The sequence below is a fragment of the Delphinapterus leucas genome, chromosome 6 (assembly GCF_059928025.1).
Source record: "Delphinapterus leucas isolate spDelLeu-1000000601 "Yukka" chromosome 6, BTC_Dleu_Yukka2, whole genome shotgun sequence".
Lineage (NCBI taxonomy): Eukaryota > Metazoa > Chordata > Mammalia > Artiodactyla > Monodontidae > Delphinapterus > Delphinapterus leucas.
The window spans coordinates 18,852,939-18,879,261 of NC_143134.1; the positions used below are offsets into that span (position 1 = coordinate 18,852,939).

Consider the following 26,323-nt stretch of genomic DNA (forward strand, 5'->3'; position numbering starts at 1 on the left):
GCTGGGGGCTGAGGGGAGGGAGAATGGGGAGTTATTGTTTAATGGGTACAGAGTTTCAGTTCTCCAAGATGAAAATAGTTCTGGAGCAGGATGGTACCTCCTACATCCTATATCCTCAATGACTAGCAGGAGACCCCCTTGGGGCACAGGCCGTTGGGTTTCTTGAATTCATTCAGAGTATGAGGAGGAGAGACCTCTGGGGCCCAAAGTGCACAGACACAGACACTGCAGGAGCTGGGAAGGGAGGGGGAAGTCAGACCCCCTTGAAGGGCTGTCTGCTCTGACCTGGGACCAGGGGAAGACAGTGCGGTTGGAGAACTCAGACAATCAGAAGGCATGACCAACACCGACAGCTGTAAAACAGCTAACCCACCAGAAGGAGCAGATGACTCTCCATAGCCTTTCATGTCCACCGCTAGTACCCGGAAGCCCGCCTGGGCCAGAGCAGGGATCTAGAAAAGAAACAGTTCAGACCCTCTCCAGTGTGGGCTCATCAGTGTCTTGCTGACGCCACCTCTTTGCTTCCTTCTATCTCCCTGTTATTGTAAATGGTTCAATTCAAAGTGCCACACGGCACTACCTGGTGTCCTCACCATGGGGCTGGAATGAGCCCACCCGGCTGCCATGGATGGTCGTAGGGTTTGTGCCCTGCACCTAATGCCACACCTGACAGAGCACCTTTCCCAGCAAAGACCTTGCAGATTTCTATATTCATTACAGAGATTTCCCAGCAGGTGGCATAAAGCATCTTGAGGAAGTACGCTTTTTTTAATCTGAAAAGGTGGCATATAGGCTGGCATAGATCTGAGCTCTGGAGCAATCTCCGGCCCCAACATTTCAGAGATATCGTGGTCATACTTGGGAGATGATGCTCCACGGTAAGGTGTCAGCTTCTTAATGATATTCCAGGCTGGCTCACACCATCTAGACTCTTCTCTCCCCTCACCCTGACTGGGGCGTACTTCCCCCAGTTTCCCTTACCTGGTACCTCCAAGAGAACCAGCTCTCCGGAAATCCGTGGCAGAGGCATACGGCAGGGCCAGAGCCCAGCTCCACAAAATGCAGACACATCCCAGGCTGTAGAAGAGAGAGGTGAGTGGGGAGTGACCTCAGCGCAGGCCGGGGGTAACCAGGCACCTCTTCCGCAGATCGCCCCGGGCCATTTCAATACGTTGCCAGATCGCGCCTGACTCAGCTTTCTCAGCTAAAACCTCACCAATGTTAGAAGAAAATGTCTGAGAAGAGACACGTGATCAAACTGTGCAAGAAAAACAGGCAGTTTCACTGGAACAAGAGCCTGAAAAGAAGATCATAATGTTGGAAAACAAAACAACTTGGCCTTCCTCCCTAAAAGGCCCTCATCCTGTCAGAGTTTCTGCTGTCATTTGACATGTTTTCCATATTTTAAACTGGGGGCTGATTTTGTACAGGGCATGGTATTCACATGAAGGTGCAGAATACCATGATTATTTCATTAAAAGCTGTTTATCTCTTGAATATGAACATTTTTTCCAGCTTTGCTATACTTCCGGTCCTTTGTGGGCTACATGGGTATGGCCAAGACTGCCGGGGCCCAATATCCACCTTCTTCTCTTCTCCTTGCCTCCTGCTGGTATTTTCCAGGCCTCCCCCAACCTTCCTGCTGTGGGTGTGGCCGTGTGACTGGCCAGTGGCATATGAGCAGAAGAAATGTGTGCTCCATCTGGGCCGTAAACCTCCCGCGCACCCGGTTCTCCCTCTCTTTTCCTATCTGCACCTGAATGGACTGGGCCTTGAGGAAGGAAGAACCTGCAGAAAGAAGGAGCCTGGGTGCTTGAATGACTGCGAGGAGAGAGTCTACTCCCAACCCACATGGGATTGTGCTGCAAGCCAGAAACAAACTTGGAGTCAAGCCACTGAAAGTGTGGGGCTGTTTGTTACAGCACTGAGCCTACTCTGAGTATTACAGGGGGGTCTAAGCAAAAGAACTAAAGCAATATATAGTCAAAGTACCCTATTTTTCCCCCAAGGTACTTTATCTCTAACTTTCTAGTGGAAACAAATGAGAAAAATAAGCTTCACTTTATAGAAATCCACTTGGAACAACTCTATTTCGCTGCATCTCACACTACTCCAAGCTGGCGTTCCAAACCGGAAGTTTCATTCACAATTCCCAACAAGCCATTTCGCTCAAGAAAACATCGGGCTGACATTTCACAAACCCTTTCTTGGACTACAGTCTTTTTTTTCAATCAGAATATGTTCTCTAGTCTTCCCTTTAGTACTTGGCAAAAGGAGGGACTTGAACTTTAAATTCTATGCTCCTTTATACTGAAAAATGTTATAGTTCTGATGTCCAATCAAATGATCCTAGTCTGCCTCTGTCCTCAATGCATCTTAACTAGAAGGCTCGCTCTTGCTGCTAGATATTTGATTCAGCTGAGTAGCTCAGCAAATGCATGCACCTTCCCATCCTTTGAACAGTGTGCTCTAAAATTGCCGTTAAGCCAGAAAACTGAAAAGACCTATTATCAACGCACTTTGAGTTGCATTAGCATCAAGGCAATAGCACTCCCAGGGCCTGGGCTCCCCAGAGGCTACTACTGCCCCAGCCCTTTAGTTTTGGGGTGAGGGCAGAGGAAGTGGTCAGGCAGCTCTGATCACACTCCTTCAAGGTCAAATGGGGAATCTACTGAAACCGGCTGGATACGCAAGCATCAGGAGGATTATGAGAGTAACCCTGTCTGTAGGATTGGAGATGCAGGGTCACAGCCCAGACAGACTCCAGCCCCAGGCAAAGAGCCCCTTACTCGGCATCAATACTAGAGACGAGGTCTGAAGGGAGCTTATGAAACCTTATGAAACTGGTCCAGGAGCACCCAGGGTTCTAAGAGCAGCCACGTTGACCAGAAAAGCCCTTTCTCACTATCCAAATCCCACTCATCCTCTGATGCTCACTTCACCACTGAATCTCATCCCCCGCAATTACAGTCACTTTCTCCACCCCCTTCAGAGCCCATTCTGAGTGCTTGAGCCACTGCCGTTAGGGCCGCATCCCGTGATGTAACTGCAGGGAATGTTACCTCGGCAGAATGCAGGCCATACAATCCTTGAGGTCACAGAAGACCTCCATTCATCTAGGTATTTCTCTCTGTGCCTAGCAAATAGCAAATGCTCACTGAACATCCATGGGGCTCTCCTCCAGGGCAGCAGGTCCTCCCCAGGTCCCAGACCCGCACAGCTCAGGACACCAGCTCTCTTCTTTATGAAGCACGAGGTACTACCCACCATGATCAACATGGGGTGTTTCAATTAATCCTTACAAGAACATTGAGGGGAGGTATTATCGCCATCTCATTATAAAGCTGTGTACACTGGGGTCCAGAATGATAAGAAATGTGCCCACATTTGCCAACTTAGTAAGTGCCAAAGCCAGGATTCAAACTGGTTCCACCCGGCTCCAAAGCAACTGCCGAGTTTTGTTTTGCTTGTGAGCTAACCCGTAGCTTTAGGTCCTGTCTTAGTTAAATGGCCACAGTGACAAATGAAGGAAGATCCCAAAGTGAACCTGAGAAGATGTTTTTAAGCCCTGCTCTGTATCCCGGCTGGGTCAGGAGTCAGGGCCCCTCTGCACGTGGCCTTGGTCTTGCTGCAGCCCTGACCCCTGGGCTAATGACTGGCCGTTTCCCTCTCTGTATCTGGTGCCTCCCTGCATCCCTCCTATCTGGCCCGTGCCTGACACAAAGGAAGGGCCGATAACACCCGCTGGATGAAATAATGAAATAAAGTGCCAGACATGCAGGCTGTGGGGACAGAGCAAGGCCCCACGTGGCCTGTTGTTCCGTGGGAGTCTGACCACATTGGTCCACGTCTGCTATTGATTTTTTTTTTTTTTTTTAGCTTCTTAAATTTTTATTTATTTATTTTATTTTTGGCTGTGTTGGGTCTTCGTTTCTGTGCGAGGGCTTTCTCTAGTTGTGGCGAGCGGGGGCCACGCTTCATCGTGGTGCGCGGGCCTCTCACTGTCGCGGCCTGTCTTGTTGCGGAGCACAAGCTCCAGACGCGCAGGCTCAGTAGTTGTGGCTCACGGGCCCAGCCGCTCCGTGGCGTGTGGGATCTTCCCAGACCAGGGCCCAAACCCGTGTCCCTGCATTGGCAGGTGGACTCTCAACCACTGCGCCACCAGGGAAGCCCTGCTATTGATTTTTGAGGAATCATGCTTGTGGGAAATACCATTTCCATATACATGATGGATTTGTAGCTACCCTTGAGATTTCACAAACGTCTCACAAGTCGTTTTAGGGGGCTGGTTAGAGAGACTCAGCTGCTGGTGAGAGAGCGCTGACTCACCTTTATGGGCACGTACCCATGGCTCACGGTGCTTGGATCGCAGGGGATTGGTCGGGGGGCTGCAGTTTGGAGGAGCTGAAAGTAAGAGAGACACAGTGAGGCAGATGGCTCCGCTTCCTTCCACGAGAAGGCCTCAGAGTGAGTTCACAAAACTCCATAAGACAGCCCCTGGTCACCTTGGCCATGGCTTCCTGAGTCCTGTGGGTGACTGACCAACCCAGCCCCCTCTCCTCTAGGGTCAGTGGAGTCCGGTGACTGAGTTCTGGCCAACAGGATGCCGACAAAGAGCATGGCCTATGCAATTAGAGATGATCATACTAAGTGAAGTCAGTCAGAAAGAGAAAGGCAAATACCATATGTATGATATCACTTATATGTGGCATCTAAAATATGGCACAAATGAACCTACCTACAAAACAGAAACACACTCACAGACATAGAGAACAACCTTGTGGTTGCCAAGGGGGAGGCAGGGAGGGAGAGGAATGGATTGGGAATTTGGGGTTAGTGGATGCAAACTATTACATTTAGAATGGATAAACAAAAAGGTCCTATTGTATGGCACAGGGAATGATATTCAATATCCTGTGATAAACCATAATGGTAAAGAATATAAAAAATGCATTAAAATAAAATTTAAAAAAAAGAAGAGCATGGCCTGACCACCAGAGCTGTGAAAATCCCTACATGATTCTCTATATTCTTTTCCGCCTTTTCATCTGGTGTTCAGCGTGACCTCGGAAACCACCAATAGAAGACGGGGGTTCTCCATCAACCTGGGTCCTAGAATGGCTGTGAGGCAAGCCCCTGGCCATCACCCACTGAATTTCACATCTGCGAGGAATAAACACCACTTGCTCCCAAACACTGAGATTTTGGACTTTAATGAATGTAATTCTTCTCTAGGGCAGTTCCTCAAGTGGTCACCCAGGCTCATGCTGGACACAGCCAGGAATGCCAAGTTCACAGAGCAGTCATCCCATCATTACATGACTCTGTTGAAGGGTTTCTTCTTCAAGTCAGCCAAAATCGAACTCTCCGGGCCTTGTATGGGTCAGCTCAGGCGGCCACAGCACTGTGCTTCAGACTGGGGTGCTTAAGCAACAGACGTTTGTCCTCTCACGCTTCTGGAAGCTGGAAGTCCAAGGAGGTGCTGGCAGGGTTGGTTCTTCCTGAGGCCTCTCTCCTTGACTTGTAGACGGCCGTCTTCTCCCCGTATCCTCACATGGCCTTCCCTCTGTGTGTGTCTGTGTCTTAATCTCCTCTTCTTATAAGGACACCAGTCTTAATAGATTAGGGCCCATCCTTATGACCTCATTTTACCTTAAATACCTCTTTAAAGATCCAATCTCCAAATACAGTCACATTGTGAGGTCCTGGGGGTTAGGGCTTCAGCATATGGATTTGGTGGGGGGGATGCAATTCAGCTGATGAGAGCCTTCTGCCTGCCGGCCCCAGTTCTGTCCTCTGGAGCCCCAGGGGGGTCAGGTTACCCATCTTTGTCCATCTCGGTAAAAAGGAAAATTCCTGAGCAAAGGATCCTTAAGAAGCTTCCGTAATGTATTGGTGTCGGTTTCCTTGAGACAGAAATGACAAAGGACAGGATGCTGAGCACATATAAGTGGGCCTTTTCTGAACAGCATCATGTTGGTGACGCCCACCGTTTGACTTCTCATCTTTAGTCCTAAAGGTGAGACCTAAGGAAGAAGCCATTCTCTTCCGCTACCCAGTTTTCTGCCCTCTAAAATGGGGAGGAGTAGACTATGGAATTCACCTACTTTGAAACACAGAAGAGTCTGCCTGGGCATCCTCAGAGGTTGAGATAGGTGGGCGCCCACCTCTGTGGCGTCTGGAGAGGACCCAGGGTGTGGCCCGTGGGGATGGGCAGCTGGATGCCTCTGACGGCAGTGAAGGAGCCCAGACACCCACCAGGGCCAGCGTCTCCTGGGGTCCTTTATCTGATGTGACCCCGACTTCCTAGGTCACACACCAGGGGATGTCCCATTGGTTCAAGGGGTGGGGAGGGTGCGGGTTTCCTACTCTAATGATTCTGCCATGTGTTTGTCCAGTTTATAAAGCCCATTCATGACTGATTCCCACAGCATTCCTGAGAGACAAGAGGCGCTTCTCCTCTGTTTAAAAAGAAATGATTATCATTTTTCCTTATACCTTCCCCATATCCCTTAGGAAAAGATAGGTGGGACAAATGGCTCCCTTTCCCAATTTTACAGGACAGGAGTCTGTGGCTCAGAGGTAATGAGGGGAGGAACCTGGTAAGTGGAACCGGCAAAAGGATGCTCCGATTCCAAGTTTGGATGATTTCTTCTCTGCTGCACAAGACCTCCAGGCTTGCAGAAGGACAAATCAAGCTTGGGTGAGATGCTCTAAGGTTGTAGAGTCATTAGATATACGTTTTAATTTATTTGTTAAAGACGAAAAGTCAGCTGTTCCTGTTATGGGGGCAAAACTGTGTGCCCTCCAAATGCGTCTGCTGAAGTCCTAACCCCCAGGACCTCAGAATGTGACTAATATTTGGAGATAAGGTCTTTAAAGAGGTGATGAACCTTAAATGAGGCCCCTGTAGTGGACCTACTGGAGACAGAATCCAATCTGACTGGTGTGTTTACAAGAAGAGACACATACAGGGGAAGACCGTGTGAAGACACGGCGAGAAGCCTTCAGAAGAAACCAACCCTTAACAACTTGCTCTTAGACTTCTAGACTCCTAGAGAGATTGCTGTCTCAGCCACCAAGTCTGTGCTACTTTCCGGCAGCCGTAGGAAGCTAATATAGTTCCCTTTGAAAAAACAGTGTGACACCTTTTACGTCAATCAAGTGTATGGGCTCCCACACCTCCTTTCCCATCATACTGACACGAGCAAAGCATGGCCTACAAAAGCCTATGAAACTGTCACTCCCAGACTCAGTGGGATCAGTGATCTTAGGTAACATTACAAGAACAAAAGGTGCCTCAGCTCTGGCACAGTGGGCTAATCCCATCAGCCCCCAGGGGCATTATTACGGGCATCCCAGCCTCCCGGGCTCGGGACAGGTTTACTTAGGAGCCTTTCCTCTGACTGCCAAGAGGGTGTGACCCAGGTGGAGCTAAACCACTACACCTGAGTGCAAGCAGCATGACCAGGCAGAGCAGAGAAGGACTGGGGCCCCCCTCCACACCCCAGGGGCAAACCCAGCAGCTACATTCTCAGTATTTACTCTGGATGGGTGGCTTTGAAGGCCCCACTCTAGTCTTGGTCCTCTGAGTCTGACCAGTATAGATTCTTGCTCTCAGAGTGTCCTTTCCCTGTTCACTGACTGCAGAGAGGGAAACAGGAAGTTCTTCGTGGACATCATGCTGATTGCACTAAGGGTAACGGTCTCCCACCGAGGAGCTCCCTACTTGGAACCACACCGGGAGCAGTGAACGCCCTCACTTGTTTTGTCGCTTGCGTACCTAAACACAGATGAGCGACAGGAAATCTGACTCAGCGCGGACAGAAAGTTACCTGCACCCCGGTTACTTTCTCCAGCTCCCTCAGGGCAGTGTCAGTGTCACGGACGAGGATGGTAACCATCCCCAGGTCACGGGCCGGCTTCAGATTAACCTCGAAGTCATCCAAGAAAACCACCTGAATGCAAAGAGCATGGATACTAGCATCACTTCTACCAAAGCAAAATTCATGCACAAGGGCCACTGGCCAGAAACATGTTAAAGTAAGAACAGCGGTTGAGGTTAAGAGTTAATAATCTCACAATAAGATTGATTGATTAGAGATTAAGAATTATTTTTTTCTCTCCATGTAACTCTTTACTCTTAAAATTAAAAACATTTAATTACATAAGCATAAACATAAACACACAGATAGATATACATGTTCCCTGAATTCCGAAACTGTAAAAAGATTAAAGAAGAATATAAACTTATCAGGATGACATTAAAATTCATCTAGGAAAATGTATGAATAGACCCCCAAAAAAAATGTCTGGAAAAGAACTATAATAAAGTCAGGTAATAAAACAGAGAGTCGAGGAATAGACTCATATACAAATGAAAATTTAGTTTCTAATAAAAGTGTCATGCCCAATTGGTGAGGAAAAAGATTATTTGAAAGATTATTTAATTATTTCAACAGTTTGGGGGAAAAAGTGGGTCCTTCCTTCACTTATTCCCCAAATAAGTTCTGAATAGATCAAAGATTTAAATGTCAAAAGAAATGATCCTTAAAGAAAAAAAGAAAATCCTTAAAGTTGTAGAAGAAAGCATGGGGCAGTTATTTATAATCTTGGATTAGGGCAGGCCTGGATGTCTAAGCAGCTCATCCAACCTAAAAGCCATCAGTGAAAAGACATTTATTTATATGCATACTAAAATTTAGAGCGCTGTTATAATACTTAATCTGGGGGCTGAGAAGAGCAGAAGCAAAGTTTGAGAGGAGAAGGGAAGAGTTCTGGGATTGAACAGGTAAGGATTTCCCTCCGATCAGCTTGTGGGTGAAGCAGGGTTAACAAGAAAGGGTCAGAAATGCCAGAGAAAGGAATTTCATCTTGGTCCAAAGACCTTTGTGGAGATTGGAGTAGGGAAACACAACAAAAACAACATTTTAGACTAGATAATCTAGAGACGGCACGAAGACAGAATTTAGGGGTGCGGGGATACCCTACAAGGAGCCTCCTGCAGTACTGGAGCCCATCCCTGCCCAGCCTTTGGTGGGGTGACCTGTGTCTTGGGAAAGTCTCCCAGGGTCTACGTTTCTTTTAGGTAAACTGAGGCAGCTGGTCTGGCAGCTTTTGACAATACCTGTTTTAACCAAGGTCCTGTAAGAGCCACGGAGAGGAGCCAGATGCCCACCTCCGGTAGAACTTTCTAGGTTGAAGGGGTGGGTAAAAGCCCTTCAGAAGTCCTGGCCTGGGAGAAGTGGCACCTGCCACTGGACATAGGACCACCCTGCCAGGTCCCAGGTGTCCCTCATCTCTTCACGCCTCCTCAATTTTTCTTGATTGCAATACCTCTAGAACATTCTTTTCCACTGAAAGGCAGTGTCTAGGTACCTCACTGGGGCTGGCCTTCAAGACGTCCAGCATGAACTTGTAGATCTGAGGGTCAGGCTTGGCCATTCCGATCCTGCATGACTCAATCAGGAAATCGAAGTGCGGCCTGAGCTCACACATCGTCTGGGCCAGGCTGCCTCTCTGGGTGCTGTCATCCAGCCAGATGTTGGTGAGGATGCAGGTTGTAAATCCTGAGTGAGAAGGTACCAGTGAATAGACCAGCTATAGAACTTTGCTCTGAGAGGCTCTGGGTATCCCACAGGGGGCCCCAAGACGGGGCCAGGCGGGGTTCTGCTCACTTACATCAATCTCCTGATGTCTGGCTTCTAAACTGACAAGTTAGAAAAGCACCATCGTTACCCATAAGCCCCTCCCGGCACAGACGCTAGAGCCCCTAACGGTGTGCACCAAGGGCTTTCAGATGGAAACACTACATCCCTTCATTTCTTGCAATCGTAGAGCAAGAAGTTGTGATATTCGTCAGCTCATTGGATCAGAGTTTTGACATTCATCAGCCCATTCGATCCTCACACCTTTGGGGCAGGCAGGGCAGATCTTACCATCCCACTTTTACCAACGGGAAAATGGAAGCTCAGACAAATTATAAGCTGCCCAGAGCCGCAGAGTGCAGGCAGAGCTGAGGCAGGCCCAGAATCCCACCTTTGGACTGCCACTCCAACCCTCCTCTCAGTCTACATTACTGCAAACTCTGCTGGACCACGCTTCAAAACACCTGCCTTGGCAGAGATAGTGCTCCCATTTCAAAACTAGAGAAATGTAAACAGAGACAGCATTATCCCCTGCCTAACCAGACAGGACAAGAACCAGGAGATGCTGGAAACAAGACAAGGATAAGTCAATGGACAGACCCTTTCCATGTAATATGAGTGGGAAATATGGACCAGGGATGTCTCAGACACAACCAGGTAAGGCTACTGGTAAGTGGGTAGGACGACCTCAAACATGCCTGTGACGAAGAGCTGGGCTCTGCCACTAAATAAATGTCTGTTCAAGGAAAATCAACTGAAGGAATTGCTAATACGTATGAGTATAAGTGTGCCTGTCATTGAACTCAATGCACATTTAGATGTATTTTGACCTGACCCTCCCAAGGGTTCTGGTGGGGTTGGGTCAGAGAACGGCCAGTATCAGATCCTTACCCTTCTTTCTGAGAGTGAGAGCTGCCTGAAGCATGGGGTCGTTGACCTTTCTTGCTGCAAGCGCCTTGCCAAAGATCTGATTTATAGAGAAATTCTCAGGGAGGCAGATTCCAGAGTCCTCAGAACATTTCCTGCAGTTTTCTTCCATGAATGGCATCCACTGTGAAAGTGAATTGATGAGGGATTGTCAATTGGTGAAACCACTTGGAAAAGCTTTGGGCAGCATTTACTAAATCTGAACACATGCATTCCCTGTGATCCAGCAATTCCACTCCTGGACACATCCCCAGTGGAAATGTCCACATATGTTCACCAAAAGACATGTACAAAAATGTTCATAGCAGCACTTTTCCTAAGAACTGCAAACTAGAAACTACTCAAATCCCCCTGTTAGAGCTGAATTGGGTCCCCTACAAATTCATGTTGAAGTCCTAACCCCCAGAAGCTCAGAATGTGATTGTCCTTTGGAAAAAGGGTCTTTAAAGAGATCATTAAGGTAAAATTGTGGTTCTCCAAGGACAATGGTGCTTCAAGGACAAAGGATGACCCTGCCTGTAAAAGTTGCAGCGTTACACCCCCTACAGGACACTTACTCGCTCCCCCCCACCGTGTTGTGATGGTTACGAAATTCCTGAGCCCACCTGGGCAACGCCCACCTGGGCAACAGGACCTGTCCCAAATAAGGAAAGGCATCTTGCCTGTCCCACTCCACCCTATAGAAGGAAGGTATATGTGCCTCGACCAATCCGTAAATGAAATTTTCACCTCAGACCGTTCCTTTGTTTTCTGGCTATAAAAACTGATCCAAAGCACATGTTTGGGCTCGACTCTCCCAGACTACTAGGACGTCAGCCGGCCCACTGTTCAGGCAGCCACCCCTCCCTCTAATAAATTCTATCATCTTTACATTCTGCCTTTGTGTCTGGAAATTCTTTTCCAACCTGCATTCGGACCACGACAAAAATGAGGTCAGGGGACCCTAATCCAATCTGACTGGTGTCCTTATAAGAACAGGTGATTAGGACACAGACACACACAGAAGAAAGAATGTGAGGACACAGGGAGAAGTCGGTCACCTACAAGCCAAGGAGAGAGGCCTCAGAAGAAACCAATCCTGCCAACACCTTGGTCTTGGGCTTCTAGCCTCCAGAGCTATGAGAAAATAAATTTTGTTGTTTAAGCCACCCAGTCTGTGGTATTTTGTTATGGTAGCCGTAGCAAACGAATACACCCATTAATAGCAGAATGGATTGTGGTATACTTATACACTATCATAGTAGCACTCTTGTCTCATATATAATAGTCCCAAACTAAAAATTACCCAAATACCCATCAATAGCAGAATGATAGAGAGCCCAGAAAAAAAACCCACGTGTCAATTAATTTATGACAAAGGAGCCAAGAGTACACGATGAGGAAAGAACAGTCTCTTCAATAAATGGTGTTGGGAAAACTGTATAGTCACGTGTAAATGAATGAAATTCATACCACTTCTCCCTTTCCTTACCTTCCAACAATATTACTGCAGCTTTTTTTTTTATTGATTCACGCTTCAGTAATGTTTATCCCCAATGGTATCACTACAGTTTTCATTCACGAGTTGCCAAAATATGTGTGTGTGTGTGCGTGTGTGTGTGTGTGTGTGTGAAAGACAGAGAGTTTTAAAGTGACCACAATTCACTACACTCCCCACGCTAAGACCACGCTTGTCTTCACTGGAAAGGTGGGCTTTGCTTTCTATTATGCTGGGCCCCAAGTTCCCTGTTAGACTGATAGGTGGCTGTAATTAAAAAAAAAAACCAGACTGCTTTATCTGTGTGCTCATAGAGTAGATTCTCAATAGCCTTTCTTCTCCGAGGCACTAATTGAGAATTCAAGTGGTTTTAGATCCTGATTACTTTATTTAATCTCCAACTACACTTCAATTTTAAAAAATCGGGGTTGTAGTAACAACAATAACTACTATCTATTGAGCACTGATTACGTGCCAGGCATTGTGCTAAGCACTTTCCAAGCTTCATAACAACCTAGGAGACGGAGCATCTTATCGATCTCATTTTACAGGTGGCAAAACTGAGACTCTGAGAGGTTCTGTGACTTGCTGTGCTCACACGTCTGTAAGTGAGAGCTATGACCCAAATCCTGACATCAGATTCCAAAGTCCACCGATTTTATAGTTAGTAATTAACAAAACTTCCCCTGACCCAGTGGCCCTTGTCTGAAAATAAGTACTCTAAGGATGACTACTATCAAGAAAACAGAAAATAATAGGTTGGCAAGGATGTGGAAACACTGGAAACCTTGTGCACTGCTGGGAGGAAAATGTAGAATGGTGCAGCCACTATGGAAAACACTATGGTGGTTCCTCAAAAAATTAAAAATGGAAAACCACCCTATGATCCAGCAATCCCACTTCTGGATATATATCCAGAAAAACTGAAAGCAAGATTTCAAACCGATATTTGTACACCCATGTTCCTAGCAGCATTAGACATGGTGACCAAAAGGAGGAAGTAACCTAAATGTCCATCGATAGATGAATGGATACACAGAACGGAGTCTATCCATACAGTGGAATATCATTCATCCTTAAAAAAGAAGGAAATTGAGACACATGCTACAATATGGATGAACCTTGAAGACCTCATGCTAAGCAAAATAAGTCAGTCACTAGAAGACAAATATTGCATGATTCCAGTTATATAAGATATGTATAGTAGCTAAACAGAGGCAGAAAGTTCAATAGTGGTTGCCAGGGGTTGGGGAAAGGAGGAATGGGCAGCTGCTGTTTAATGGGTATAGAGTTTCCATTTTGCAAGATGAAAAGAGTTCTGGAGATGGACGGTGGTGTTGGTTACCCGGCGTGAATATACTTAACACTACCGAATTGTATACTTAAAAATGATCAAGGTGGTACATTTTATGTGATGTGTATTTAACCACAGCTAAAGGGGGAAAAAAAAAGAAGCTACTCTGGCTGCTGTAATTCCCTGGCATAGATCTTCAAGGGCTTGGAAATTTACTAATCACTGGGGTGTGGCCCTCTGCTTGGATCAAAGAGACAATAAACAATCTGAAATGTCTCCAGCCCAGTCTTGTGAGTTAAGTGTTATAAGGGGTAAACGGGTGAGGCAGACATGGCCCGGCCCTCACGGAGCTTACGGTCAGCAGGGGAGATGGGTGTGTAGTTACAGAACACCTTCTCAAGGGGGTCTATGAGGTGTCGCCACACCTGGGAAAATGTGATCTCTCCCTTCATCATGCGGGCACTGGAACCATCTGGGCCTCCTTTCATGAAAGCTCCATTCAGAAAGCCTCTGCAAGACACAAAGAAACATCAGGAACGTTCAGATGACTTCATCACAATGGCAGGTAGGGGACAGACACCTTGATTTTGGACATCTAGCCTCTGGAACTGTTGTTGAAGCCACCCAGTCTGTGGTCCTTCGTTATGGTAACCCTAGTGATTAATACACCTCAATTCATATCCATCTCTTATATGTGGTCCTGAGGAGTAGCAGACACAGAGAGAGCAGCTCATTGCCCTCTAGCTTCCCTACATTACAAAACATAAGGTCCCATTCCACTTTCTTGATCATTTCCCACACCCAGTGGTGGCTGAGCTACCCCAGCATGGCTGGCTGGGTGACATCAGCCATATAATGGATGGCACGTACCTGGCATGCACGCGAAACTCTGAATCCCTGGCCGACTTTAATAACCCATCACCACATCCTATACCACTGCATCCAGACACTGATTTATGATCCTTCTTAGCACAGTGTCCCAGGCAAATATTTACAATGGACTGGAATTGGCAACCCAGTTAAAAGTATTTACCATTCCCATGTTAAGAGAACAAATATCTGGGAGTTTCGTATCTGATAACAGTCAACAACCTTTTACCTGACTAACCCTCTTGCAGGTAACAATAATCAACTTTAGACAAAACATTAAAAATATATATCCCTACTATCTGTAGCCTTGCTCCATTTTCCAGCATCAGCAGTGGCTTTGGCACATCTTTGCCGTCAGTTGTCTTTTTTAAAAAAACAGCATTGTTAAATTATACTTACATAACACTCAATTAACATGTTCTCAGTGTACGATTCAATGACTTGTAGTAATTTTATAGAGGTGTGCAAATATCACCACGTTGCAGTTTTAGAGCATTTCCATCACCTCGAAAAGATCCCTCGTGCCCTTCCCCAGCTGCCGTCCAATTTCAAAGAGCAACATACAGTTCAACTCAACAATCTTGCACTGAGGACCGAAGGCATCAAGGCATTGTGCCAGATGCTGTGATACAAAAATGGAAAAATTTGGATCTATTCTTAGGGAGCTCACAGGAGAACCAGGTCTTGTAAGTAACAAACCTTTACTTTTTTCCCTGATGACTACTCCTGAAGGGCGTCTTGCAGTCACAGTAAGAACCACAAGGGCTGGTCTGACCACAACATTGATTATTGATAAGCTGAGAACCACATAAACCACTTTCAGACAGGTAAAACTAATACAATTGTTTGCTATCACGGCTTTCCTGGAAAAAAATTCAAGAAAGACTTCTAGTCAACTTAAAGATAGATCAAAATAAAAATCCTGAGGACAGGAAAGAGGTGGTTTAAAAGAAATGATAACAAACAATTGGAAATGAAATTTAAAAAAATATCATTTACCTTAAAATTAAAAAAAAACAAACCAAAAAAATCTAATGAAAGACGTTTAAGACCTCTACACTAAAAACTACAAAATTAAGAGAAATTAAAACCCTTGAAAGAGATTAGTGGGGGACCTTCAAGATGGCGGAGGAGTAAGACGCAGAGATCACCTTCCTCCCCACAAATACATCAGAAATACATCTACACGTGGAACAACTCCTACAGAACACCTACTGAACGCTGGCAGAAGACCTCAGACCTCCCAAAAGGCAAGAACCCCCCCCACGTACCTGGGTAGGGCAAAAGAAAAAAGAATAAACAGAAACAAAAGGATAGGGATGGGACCTGCACCAGCGGGAGGGAGCTGTGAAGGAGGAAAGGTTTCCAAACACTAGGAAGCCCCTTCGCGGGCGGAGACTGCGGGTGGCGGAGGGGGAAAGCTTCGGAGCCGCGGAGAGCACAGCAACAGGGGTGCAGAGGTCAAAGCGGAGAGATTCCCGCACAGAAGATCAGGGCCGACCGGTACTCACCAGCCCGAGAGGCTTGTCTGCTCACCCGCCGGGGCGGGCGGGGCTGGGAGCTGAGGCTCCGGCTTCGGGCGGAGCGCAGGGAGAGGACTGGGGTTGGCTGCGTGTACACAGCCTGCAGGGGTTAGTGCGCCACGGATAGCCGGGAGGGAGTCCAGGGAAAAGTCTGGACCTGCCGAAGGGGCAAGAGACCATTGTTTCGGGGTGTGTGAGGAGAGGGGATTCAGACCACCGCCTAAATGAGCTCCAGAGACGCGCGCGAGCCGCGGCTATCAGCGCGGACCCCAGAGACGGGCATGAGACGCTCAGGCTGCTGCTGCCGCCACCAAGAAGCCTGTGTGCGAGCACAGGTCACTATCCACACCCCCATTCCGGGGAGCCTGTGCAGCCCGCCACTGCCAGGGTCCCGGGATCCAGGGACAACTCCCCCGGGAGAACGCACAGCGCGCCTCAGGATGGGGCAACATCACGCAGGCCTCTGCCGCCGCAGGCCCGCCCCGCATCGGTACCTCTCCCTCCCCCCGGCCTGAGTGAGCCAGAGCCCCCGAATCAGCCGCTCCTTTAACCCCGTCCTGTCTGGGTGCAGAACAGATGCCCTCAGGTGACCTACACGCAGAGGCGGGGCCAAATCCAAAGCTGAGCCCCGGGAGCTGTGAGAACAAAGAAGAGAAAGTGAAATCTCTCCCAGCAGCCTCAGGAGCAGTGGATTAAAGCTCCACAATCAACTTGATGTACCCTGCATCTGTGGAATACCTGATTGGACAACGAATCATCCCAAATCGAGGAGGTGGACTTTGGGAGCAACTGTAGACTTGGGGTTTGCTTTCTGCATCTAATTTGTTTCTGGTTTTATGCTTATCTTAGTTTAGTACTTAGAGTTTATTATCATTGGTAGATTTGTTTATTGATTTGGTTGCTCTCTTCTTTTTTTAAAATTTTATATATATATATTTTTTCCTCCTTTTTCTCTTTTTGTGAGTGTGTACGGGTACACTTCTTTGTGTGATTTTGTCTGTATAGCTTTGCTTTTACCATTTGTCCTAGGGTTCTGTCTGTCCATTTTTTTTTTTTTGTATACTTTTTAGCACTTGTTATCACTGGTGGATTTGTTTGTTTGGTTTGGTTGCTCTCTTGTTTCTATTTTTTTAAATATTTTTTTCTTTTTAATACTTTTTTATTTTTTAATAACTTTATTTTATTTTTCTTTCTGTCTGTCTTTCTTTTTTTTTTTTTTTTTTCTCCCTTTTCTTCTGAGCCGTGTGGCTGACAGGGTCTTGGTGCTCCGGCTGGGTGTCAGGCCTGAGCCTCTGAGGTGGGAGAGCCGAGTTCAGGACATTGCTCCACCAGAGACCTCCTGGCCCATGTAATATCAAATGGTCAAGGCTCTCCCAGAGATCTCCATCTCAATGCTAAGACCCAGCTCCACTCAATGACCAGCAAGCTACAGTGCTGGACACCCTATGTCACACAACTAGCAAGACAGGAACACAACCCCACCCATTAGCAGAGAGGCTGCCTAAAATCATAATAAGGTCACAGACACCCCAAAACACACTCCCAAAAAACACCTGGACATGGTCCTGCTCACCAGAAAGACAAGATCCAGCCTCATCCACCAGAACACAGGCACCAGGCCCCTCCACCAGGAAGCCTACACAACCCACTGAACCAACCATAGCCACTGGGGACAGACACCAAAAACAACGGGAACTATGAACCTGCAGCCTGTGAAAAGGAGACCCCAAACACAGTAAGATAAGCAAAATGAGAAGACAGAGAAACACACAGCAGACGAAGGAGCAAGGTAAAAACCCATCAGACCTAACAAATGAAGAGGAAATAGGCAGTCTACCTGAAAAAGAATTCAGAGTAATGATAGTGAAGATGATCCAACATCTTGGAAATAGAATGGAGAAAATACAAGAAACGTTTAACAAGGACCTAGAAGAACTAAAGAACAAACAAACAATGATGAACGATACAATAAATGAAATTAAAAATTCTCTGGAAGGAATCAATAGCAGAAGAACTGAGGCAGAAGAACGGATAAGTGACCTGGAGGGTAAAATTGTGGAAATAACTACCGCAGAGCAGAATAAAGAAAAAAGAATGAAAAGAATTGAGGACAGTCTCAGAGACCTCTGGGACAACATTAAACGCAACAACATTCGAATTATAGGGGTCTCAGAAGAAGAGGAGAAACAAAAAGGGACTGAGAAAATATTTGAAGAGATTATAGTTGAAAACTTCCCTAATATGGGAAAGGAAATAGCCAAGTCCAGGAAGTGCAGAGAGTCCCATACAGGATAAATCCAAGGAGAAACACACCAAGACATATTAATCAAACTATCAAAATTTAAATACAAAGAAAAAGTATTAAAAGCAGCAAGGGAAAAGCAACAAATAACATATAAGGGAACCCCCATAAGGTTAACAGCTGATCTTTCAGCAGAAACTCTGCAAGCCAGAAGGGAGTGGCAGGACACATTTAAAGTGATAAAAGGGAAAAACCTACAACCAAGATTACTCTACCCAGCAAGGATCTCATTCAGATTCGACAGAGAATTAAAAGCTTTACAAACAACCAAAAGCTAAGAGAATTCAGCACCACCAAACCAGCTTTACAACAAAGGCTAAAGGAACTTCTCTAGGCAGGAAACACAAGAGAAGGAAAAGACCTACAATAACAAATCCAAAACAATTAAGAAAATGGTAATAGGAACATACATGTCGATAACTACCTTAAATGTAAATGGTTGAAATGTTCCAACCAAAAGACATAGACTGGCTGAATGGACACAAAATCAAGACCCATATATGTGCTGTCTACAAGAGACCCACTTCAGACCTAGGGACACATACAGACCGAAAGTGAGGGGATGGAAAAAGATATTCTATGCAAATGGAAATCAAAAGAAAGCTGTAGTAGCAATTCTCATATCAGACAAAATAGACTTTAAAATAAAGACTATTACAAGAGACAAAGGACACTACGTAATGATCAAGGGATCAATCCTAGAAGAAGATATAACAATTGCAAATATTTATGCACCCAACATAGGAGCACCTCAGTACATAAGGCAAATGCTAACAGCCATAAAAAGGGAAATCAACAGTAACACAATCATAGTAGGGGACTTTAACACCCCACTTTCACCAATGGACAGATCATCCAAAATGAAAATAAAGAAGGAAACTCAAGCTTTAAATGATACATTAAACAATATGGACCTAAAACTGACCATTCTAACCACTTTTAAGTGTACAGATCAGTGCCATTAAGTACATTGTTGTGTAACCATCACCACTATCCATCTCCAGAATTTTTTCATCTTCCTATCTTTACAACCTAAAATTTTGTACCCATTAAACAATACTCCTCTTTCTCCCTCCCAGCCATCATTTTAAATCAGATTATATTGCATACATTTTGTATCCTCCTCAATCATCCAGAAAACATTAGTTGTATATGAAATTTAATCTTACACTGTTTACTATAATCGTTATTAGTGATTTTTGCACAACTGAACTCTTGAGACTCAACCATTATATCTAGAATTCAATTGTTGTCCCCCAAAGGGATTCTTCACCTACTGAATACATACATTCATAGCTAATAATGTACAGCTGACCCTTGAACAACACTGGGGTTTAGGGCACTGACCCTCTTCAAAAATCCCTGTATAACCCATAGTTGGCCCTCTGACTACGTGGTTCCTCAAAATCCTTGGATTTGACGAACCTCAGATAGTGTGGTACTGTAGTATTCACTACTGAAAACAAACAAAAAAACCAATGTACTAGTGGACCTGCGCAGTTCAAACTTGTGTTGTTCAAGGGTCAACTGTATTAGGCAAAGGAGCTGGAAGCAGCAGATTTGTCTCATGATAAAACTGGAAGCAAAGTAATCTACCTGCCTGGGGAAAGTTCTGGTGAGAGTGAGCAAGAGAGGCTGGAAGGAAGGATGGTTAAGTAACCTGGCTGTGGAAGTGTGGGGCAGAATGTTATTCTTGTTTCCACCCCAGCTGGCCAATAGCAGATGGGTGTACTGCAATTCAATCCTGACACTACCTGTCCCGAGTTAGCACAGACCCCACAGGTTGAAGGCAAGTCTTCCACAGACCTGCCCTCACGTCAGACACCAGCTGCAGTCTCAGGGGTTCTCCAGGCCACCCATACTTCTGACCATCTGGCTACAAATTTGGGGGTTCCCACAACCCTCCAGTTCTGATAATTCACTAAAACAACTTACAGAACACTGAAAAGTGTTACTTACTTTTAAGTTTTACTATTAAGTTTTATTTTAAAGAATACACAGAAGGCAAGGTCTGCGAGGGCGCACAGGGCATCTGGGCCCTCTCGCCATGAAATCAGGGCACATCATCCTCCTGGCAAATTGATGCGGTCACCAACCAGGAAGCTCCACTGAGCCTCAGTGTACAGAGATTTTATTGGGCCTTCATTAGGCATGACTGATTTAACTCATCGGCTACATGTCTGAACTAAATCCCCAGGGTTCTCCCCTCCCTAGAGCTCTGGCAGGTGCAAAGTCTCAAACCTCTAATCACAGAGATGGGCCTTTCTGGTGACCAGCCCCCATTAGGAAGCTCTGCAGAACCTCCCACCAAGTGAGTAACCTCATTAGCACAACAAAGACACACTGATGCTCAGGAAATCCCAAGGGTTTTTAGAAGCTCTGTACTAGGAACCCAGGACAAACACCAGACAAATTCATCATTATATTGATACGAAAAACACTGGTAGCAATGAACATGTCTGCTGACAGAAAAGATTATGTTAATAGTATGAGTTACTATATATGCATATTAAAAAAACAAAAGTAATCTTAAGGAGAATGAGAAACAAAATGTATCAGTAAGAAGACTAGAAACAAGATGTTTCCCCAAGGGAAGCTGGAAGAAAAGAACTTGATCAACCCAACTGAAGATGGGAAAAAGAAGGGAGAACAAAAGAAGTAGCAGAAGAGATGGTAAGTAGAAAACATAAAACATCGTGGTAGAAATCAAGAATTCCTAGAAATCAAGAAGAAAGTGACAATCTAATACAAAAATGGGCAAATGGTATAAATAGGTAAACACCAAAGGAAAAAATAAAAATGGCCAACAAAAATGAACAGTGGAGAGGAAAATGCAGACTGATACAAGGTAATGTTTTTCCTTCATCTGACTGGCAAAAGTTTAAAAGGGTTGGGACTTCCCTGGTGGCGCAGTGGTTAAGAATCCGCCTGCCAATGCAGGGGACACGGGTTTGAGCCCTGGTCCGGGAAGATCCTACATGCCATGGTGCAACTAAGCTGGTGAGCCACAACTACTAAGCCTGCACTCCAGAACCTGCAAGCCACAACTACTGAAACCCGCATGCCACAACTGCACCTAGAGCCCGTGCTCTGCAACAAGAGAAGCCACCGCAATGAGAACCCTCTGCACCACAATGAAGAATAGCCCCCGCTCGCTGCAACTAGAGAAAGCCTGTGCGCAGCAATTAAGACCCAACACAGCCAAAAATAAATAAAGAAACAAATTTGTTTAAAAAAAAAAAAAAAAAGGTTTAAGAGAACCATCTCCTCTGCAGAGAGGATCTGGGCTGGCCTTCTCATGCAATGTCGGGACAGGTACAGCATTTTTTGAACAGCTTGGCAGGATCTGTCAATATTTTAAATGTAAATACATACACTTTTACTTGGCAACTCCACTTTTAGAAAACTACCCTACAGAAACATTAGTGACATTATTTGTAACAGTGACAACTAACAAATAAATAAATGTTCACCAACAGGGAAAAATGGTTAAATAAATTATGGCACTTCCATATTATGGAATACTAAGGAGTGGTTAAAAAGATCAAGGTAGAGCTATGTAAATGGACACAAAAGATATGCAACTGTCGAATGAAATAAAAGTTAAAATTACGTAAAAAATTTAAAACCTAGAACAATATATGTTCTATGATTCTATTGTTTTTTTTAACCTACCTGTCTACCAATCTACCTACCTACCAATCTATGTGTAAATGTGTCTGTAAATTCATATAAATAAGTGACAGGCTGACGATCCCTTATTTGAAACCTCAGAACTACGTGAGTTTCAAAAGTCAGAATTTTTTTTCCGATTGTAAAGGTAAGATGGGGGATGTACCACACATTAAGTAACATCTCCAGGAGAGCCTGCAGCAGCCTTCATAATCAAACTCATTAATATGTTTACAGTGAGATGTGTGATTATCTACAGTAGTAGGATAGATGATGGTAATAAATAGCCTCACGTTGTTCAGGTCAGACTTGCTACCACATGAAGACAGGTCGGATTTTACTGCCCCAAAATTATGAAAACAAACAAACGAAACCCTCGGTTTTGGATAAATGAACTATGTATCAACTAAGATGATATCTGGGATGGGGAATGGAACAAGGAAAGGTGAAGAGGCACTTACATTTCCTGTTCTACATTATTCTGTTCATTTGGATATTCATAATAAGAATGCATTTATGTTACCGGTTGTCAAATTAAAACCCATATGTAAAATTAAAAATGAGGAAAGATGCCTCAGAGAGTACAGAAAAGCCCAGAGGTGCAAAGAGCAACCCCAAATCTGGGAACTGCCCCAGAAGCTCCTGGAAACATTCAATAAATATTTCCTGAAACAGCACACAGCATATGAGTAGGAAGTTCTGGTTCTCAAATACTCTTTCTGTATTGGCTGGTCACTTGTTTCTCGTGCTCAGAAAACGTTCATTGAGCATTGCATATGGCAAGCACCTCAAGTTCTAGGGTAAACATTTTTGAAAGAAACTGACACTTTAATCATTCCAAGGGTTCAGTCAGTCCAGTGGTGCCAGGCAGACCGTCCACGAGGCTGGGTGAGAAGGTATTAAATGAAGCACACGATGACTGTCTACATGTCAGATCTGGATCTCAGGGAACCATCCTGGTTCTTCCAGATCATGTCAGCCTCAGTTGCCAAGGCACCACCATCTCCAGCAAGCACACCCTCAGCGGCCTCTGCTCTGGAGGACCACAGATGAGACTGGAGCTCCCTCTCCCTGCTTCCCCTGTATGATGCTGGAGGAATCTGCATCCCTCTGCTTCACCCCAGGTATTCAACCATCTCTCCACTGCTGGAGTTCAGCACAGCCACTGGTCCCCGCACCACCCTGTCCTCAGGCAGGTATTGACAGATGTCTGGGCCCTCACCCCCTAATCCACTCTCAGCTTCAACACCAGCCTCACAGGCTTCCTCTGTCCTCGGCTGGGCCCTGCAGCCTGGATTCTTCATCTTCATCTTCGTCTTCCATGCCAGTGACCCTGCAAACTCCTAGCTCAAGAAGGTCTCGTCTGCTTCCGTTCCAGTCTCCACCGGGCTTCACCATCTCTCCACACTGTTCCCCCCCTCCAGCTGCCAAACTCTCAAATCTTAAACTGGGAGCGGTGGCCTCTTTCCTCTTGCCAATGTACTTGATCCATCACTGCAGCTGATGGTGAGCAACAATTATTTTACTACATCTCCACCCCAACTCAACTCAGAGTCAACTGCTATCAAATTAGGTATGTGCTCAGCCTGACCTTCGCGTGGTGCTACAATGCAGGCCCAGCCAACTTCCTCACTTCCCTCTCATGCCGTCCCTCCTGTCTGGCTAGGCTGGAATATTCAGTGTTTCGTGAACTCTCCTTGCTTTCCACCTCCAGACTTTGCTCACCTGGGAAGTCCTCCCTTCACATCTCTCATCAGCATCCTATCAGTCTTCTCAGGGTCTGCCTCTGGTTCCTGATTCCCCCTGATCAGACCTAATCTCTCCCTCCTTTGAAGCAACTAAGAACTCTGTACCTTTTGTGGCACTGCCTTCATTTTGAACTATGGCATCTGTGGATGTCTGAGTTTTTATACCAGATAGCAAGCAAGTTGGAAATGCCCAGTGCAAGGTAGGCCCTTGAGGCTCGCTGTCTGAATTCACACCTTCATGGTTAGTTCACAGACTCCATAGGCTAATAAGGTCAAAGTCACAGACTCTGACCTCCTGGGGTCAGCTAGGTTTGCTATAACCTGTTTATGGCTTCTGGGAACAATCGTGACCGTGGTCACAGGGAGAATGTGTGAGTCAGTGTCACACTAGATGAACGAAATATGCCCAAAAATCACTCTGAATGTGCATGAGACTTTAATAAATAAAAAGATGTATCAGGAACACAGTTACCCACCCACCTTACACGTCATCTAATCTAACTAGCACAAAAATTTCTGGGGGAGGTGTTTTCTTATTTTAAGACTAACACTAAGGTCTCAGTTGAGTTGACTAAGTCAGGTTAAGCAAGGTCACCCAACGCTAAGTGTTAGAATTGAGATTTTAACCTGGGTCTGACTCAGAGACCAGTGCTCTTTGAAATTCCCCACATCTGTAAACTTGTACACTTGTGACCTGTGTACTCACAAATATACTCTCAAGTATATTCACTGGTATACTCACAAGTATACTTGTGACTTATATATTCACAAGTCATGTTCACTCCCACATTGACGAGGTCACAGATACAAACATATCTCATATTGTAGCTTACTCTTTTTATGTCTTTTAAAAAAAATAAACTTTATGGGCCAAAAAAAAATAAAGTGAAACAACACCGTGGTTAAAAGAGCTTCCAGGAAATGCAATCAAAACCATAGTGAGATATCACTTCATATCTGTTAGAATGGCTGTTATCAAAAAGACAAGCAATAATGTGTGTTGGCAAGGATGTGGAGAAAGGGAAACCTTTGTACAGCGCCGACTGGAATGTAAATTGGTGCAGCCAGAGGGATATTTTGGTATATTTCTTCCAGGCATTTTCAACATGTAGCTTTTCTCCATAGTTGAAAAATAGTTTTTCCGTAGTTTCCATGTTGTATAAATAGTTGTACACTCTGGTGGGTTAGTTTTTTTGCACTTATTATAACAGATATTTTCTGATGTGACTGAAATCTCTTCCTGAACGTCACGTTTACTGGTGATGCTTCCTTGTCTACCATTTTCCAGTGCTTAGGCTTTGGGGGCGTTTCTGGTTTGCTGTTATAATGTGCAGAGCACAGGACTTTTTTCTCTAGAAACCTCAGCTTAGGTCTTTAAGATCCATTCCATTACAGAGAAGTAAGCGGGCAGCAGTCAGCTCGGGGAGCAATTTCTCTTACTTTAAGAAAAGCTTTCAGGGGCTTCCCTGGTGGCGCAGTGGTTGAGAGTCTGCCTGCCGATGCAGGGGTCGCGGATTCGTGCCCCGGTCCGGGAAGATCCCACATGCTGCGGAGCGGCTGGGCCTGTGAGCCATGGCCGCCGAGCCTGCGCGTCCGGAGCCTGCGCGTCCGGAGCCTGCGCGTCCGGAGCCTGTGCTCCGCAACGGGAGAGGCCACAACAGTGAGAGAGGCCCACGTACCACACACAAAAAAAGAAAAGCTTTCAATATAAAGGTCAATTTTGGAGTCCTTAGAGAGATTTAAATAATCAGCATTCAGAAAGACAGTGGATCTAGTTACACACACTGGTACTTTAGGGTCGAGTAATTGTTTTAACCTTTCACCTAGCGCTCTCGCCCTACAGCAATCTGAAACCAGGGCTGGGAGTCCCGAAAGGCAACTTCTCCAAGGGGTCGCGCCCCTGCCGCCCGGACACACCCGCGCAGGCTTCTGAGTGCGGGCAGCGGCCCGGGTCCCCTTACCTGGGCAGCGCCAGCTCCTCCTCCGCACGGTCCCAGGAGCTGGCGAGCGAGGGCCGCGCTAGGACCCCGTCCAGGTCGAACACGGCAGCACGCAGCGCCATGACTGCCTGCACCTCAGCCTTCCACCCAGGTACAGACCGCTGCGAGGAGATGGGCGAAGGCCGGGGCGCGGGACCACAGCGGCGAGCCGACGGGGCCTCCCAAGTCGAGTTCGGCCTCGCCCAAGCCCCCTGTCCTGGCCCCGGCTCCGCCCCTGCCCCGGCTTCCGCCCCACCCTCTGTTCTGGCCCCGGCGCCCCCAACCCCCTTGCCCTGGCCTCCGCCTCTCCCCCTGTCCCGGACTTGACCACGCCCCACACCCGCCCCGCCCCCTGTTCTGGCCCCGGCCCCCCTCAGCCCCTTGCCCTGGCCCCCCTCACCCCTTTGACCTGGCCTCCGCCTCGCTCCCTGTCCCGGATTTGACCACGCCCCACCTCCGCCCCAACCCCTTGTCCCGGTGCCGCCGGCGTTTCGTCCCACCGTGCCTCCCTTGATGTACCCGCACCCACGGCGGCCTGGGCTCCATCTTCACCGCCTCCCGGCGCCTGGACCCTCCCGGAGAGAAGGGGGGGCCTGAGAAAGAGCCAGAGGCCACAGACCCTTGAGAGAGAGAGAGCGAGAGATGCCCAAAGTTTCTTCATTAAATATTTGGATCCTCTATATTCGTTTTGGTTGTCATATCTAGTAAAGTAATAGCTTTGTTGCCCTTCTTTTCTAGATTCTGTACATATAGTTACAGGTCTGTAACTATCCTGACCATGAGCCTCTAGTCACACTCTTCTTTGTCAAAGCAAAATGTATTTCTAGGATAAAATATCATGCTCCAGGTATTGTATGCCAACCCAGAAGACGTCCATCCCAGTC

The 26,323-nt window shown here is 46.3% G+C and overlaps 1 protein-coding gene across 2 annotated transcripts in view; it reads right to left on the reverse strand.

Annotated features, from left to right (window-relative positions):
* The window catches only part of EPHX2 (epoxide hydrolase 2), a 56,850-nt gene extending 30,932 nt beyond the window's left edge, over positions 1-25,918 (reverse strand). Inside the window, exons 1-8 of one of the 2 annotated variants that reach the window (XM_089912780.1) lie at positions 25,422-25,918; positions 13,771-13,855; positions 10,539-10,698; positions 9,379-9,569; positions 7,836-7,958; positions 4,330-4,404; positions 982-1,077; positions 374-452 (exon numbers count right to left, since the gene is read on the reverse strand). In XM_089912780.1, the coding sequence (XP_089768906.1) occupies positions 374-452; positions 982-1,077; positions 4,330-4,404; positions 7,836-7,958; positions 9,379-9,569; positions 10,539-10,698; positions 13,771-13,855; positions 25,422-25,522 (910 nt within the window). In that variant the 5' untranslated portion in view covers positions 25,523-25,918. The remainder of the gene's footprint in view (positions 1-373; positions 453-981; positions 1,078-4,329; positions 4,405-7,835; positions 7,959-9,378; positions 9,570-10,538; positions 10,699-13,770; positions 13,856-25,421) is intronic. The other variant, XM_022594994.2, reaches the window with a different exon arrangement.
* Positions 25,919-26,323: the final 405 nt, after the last annotated feature.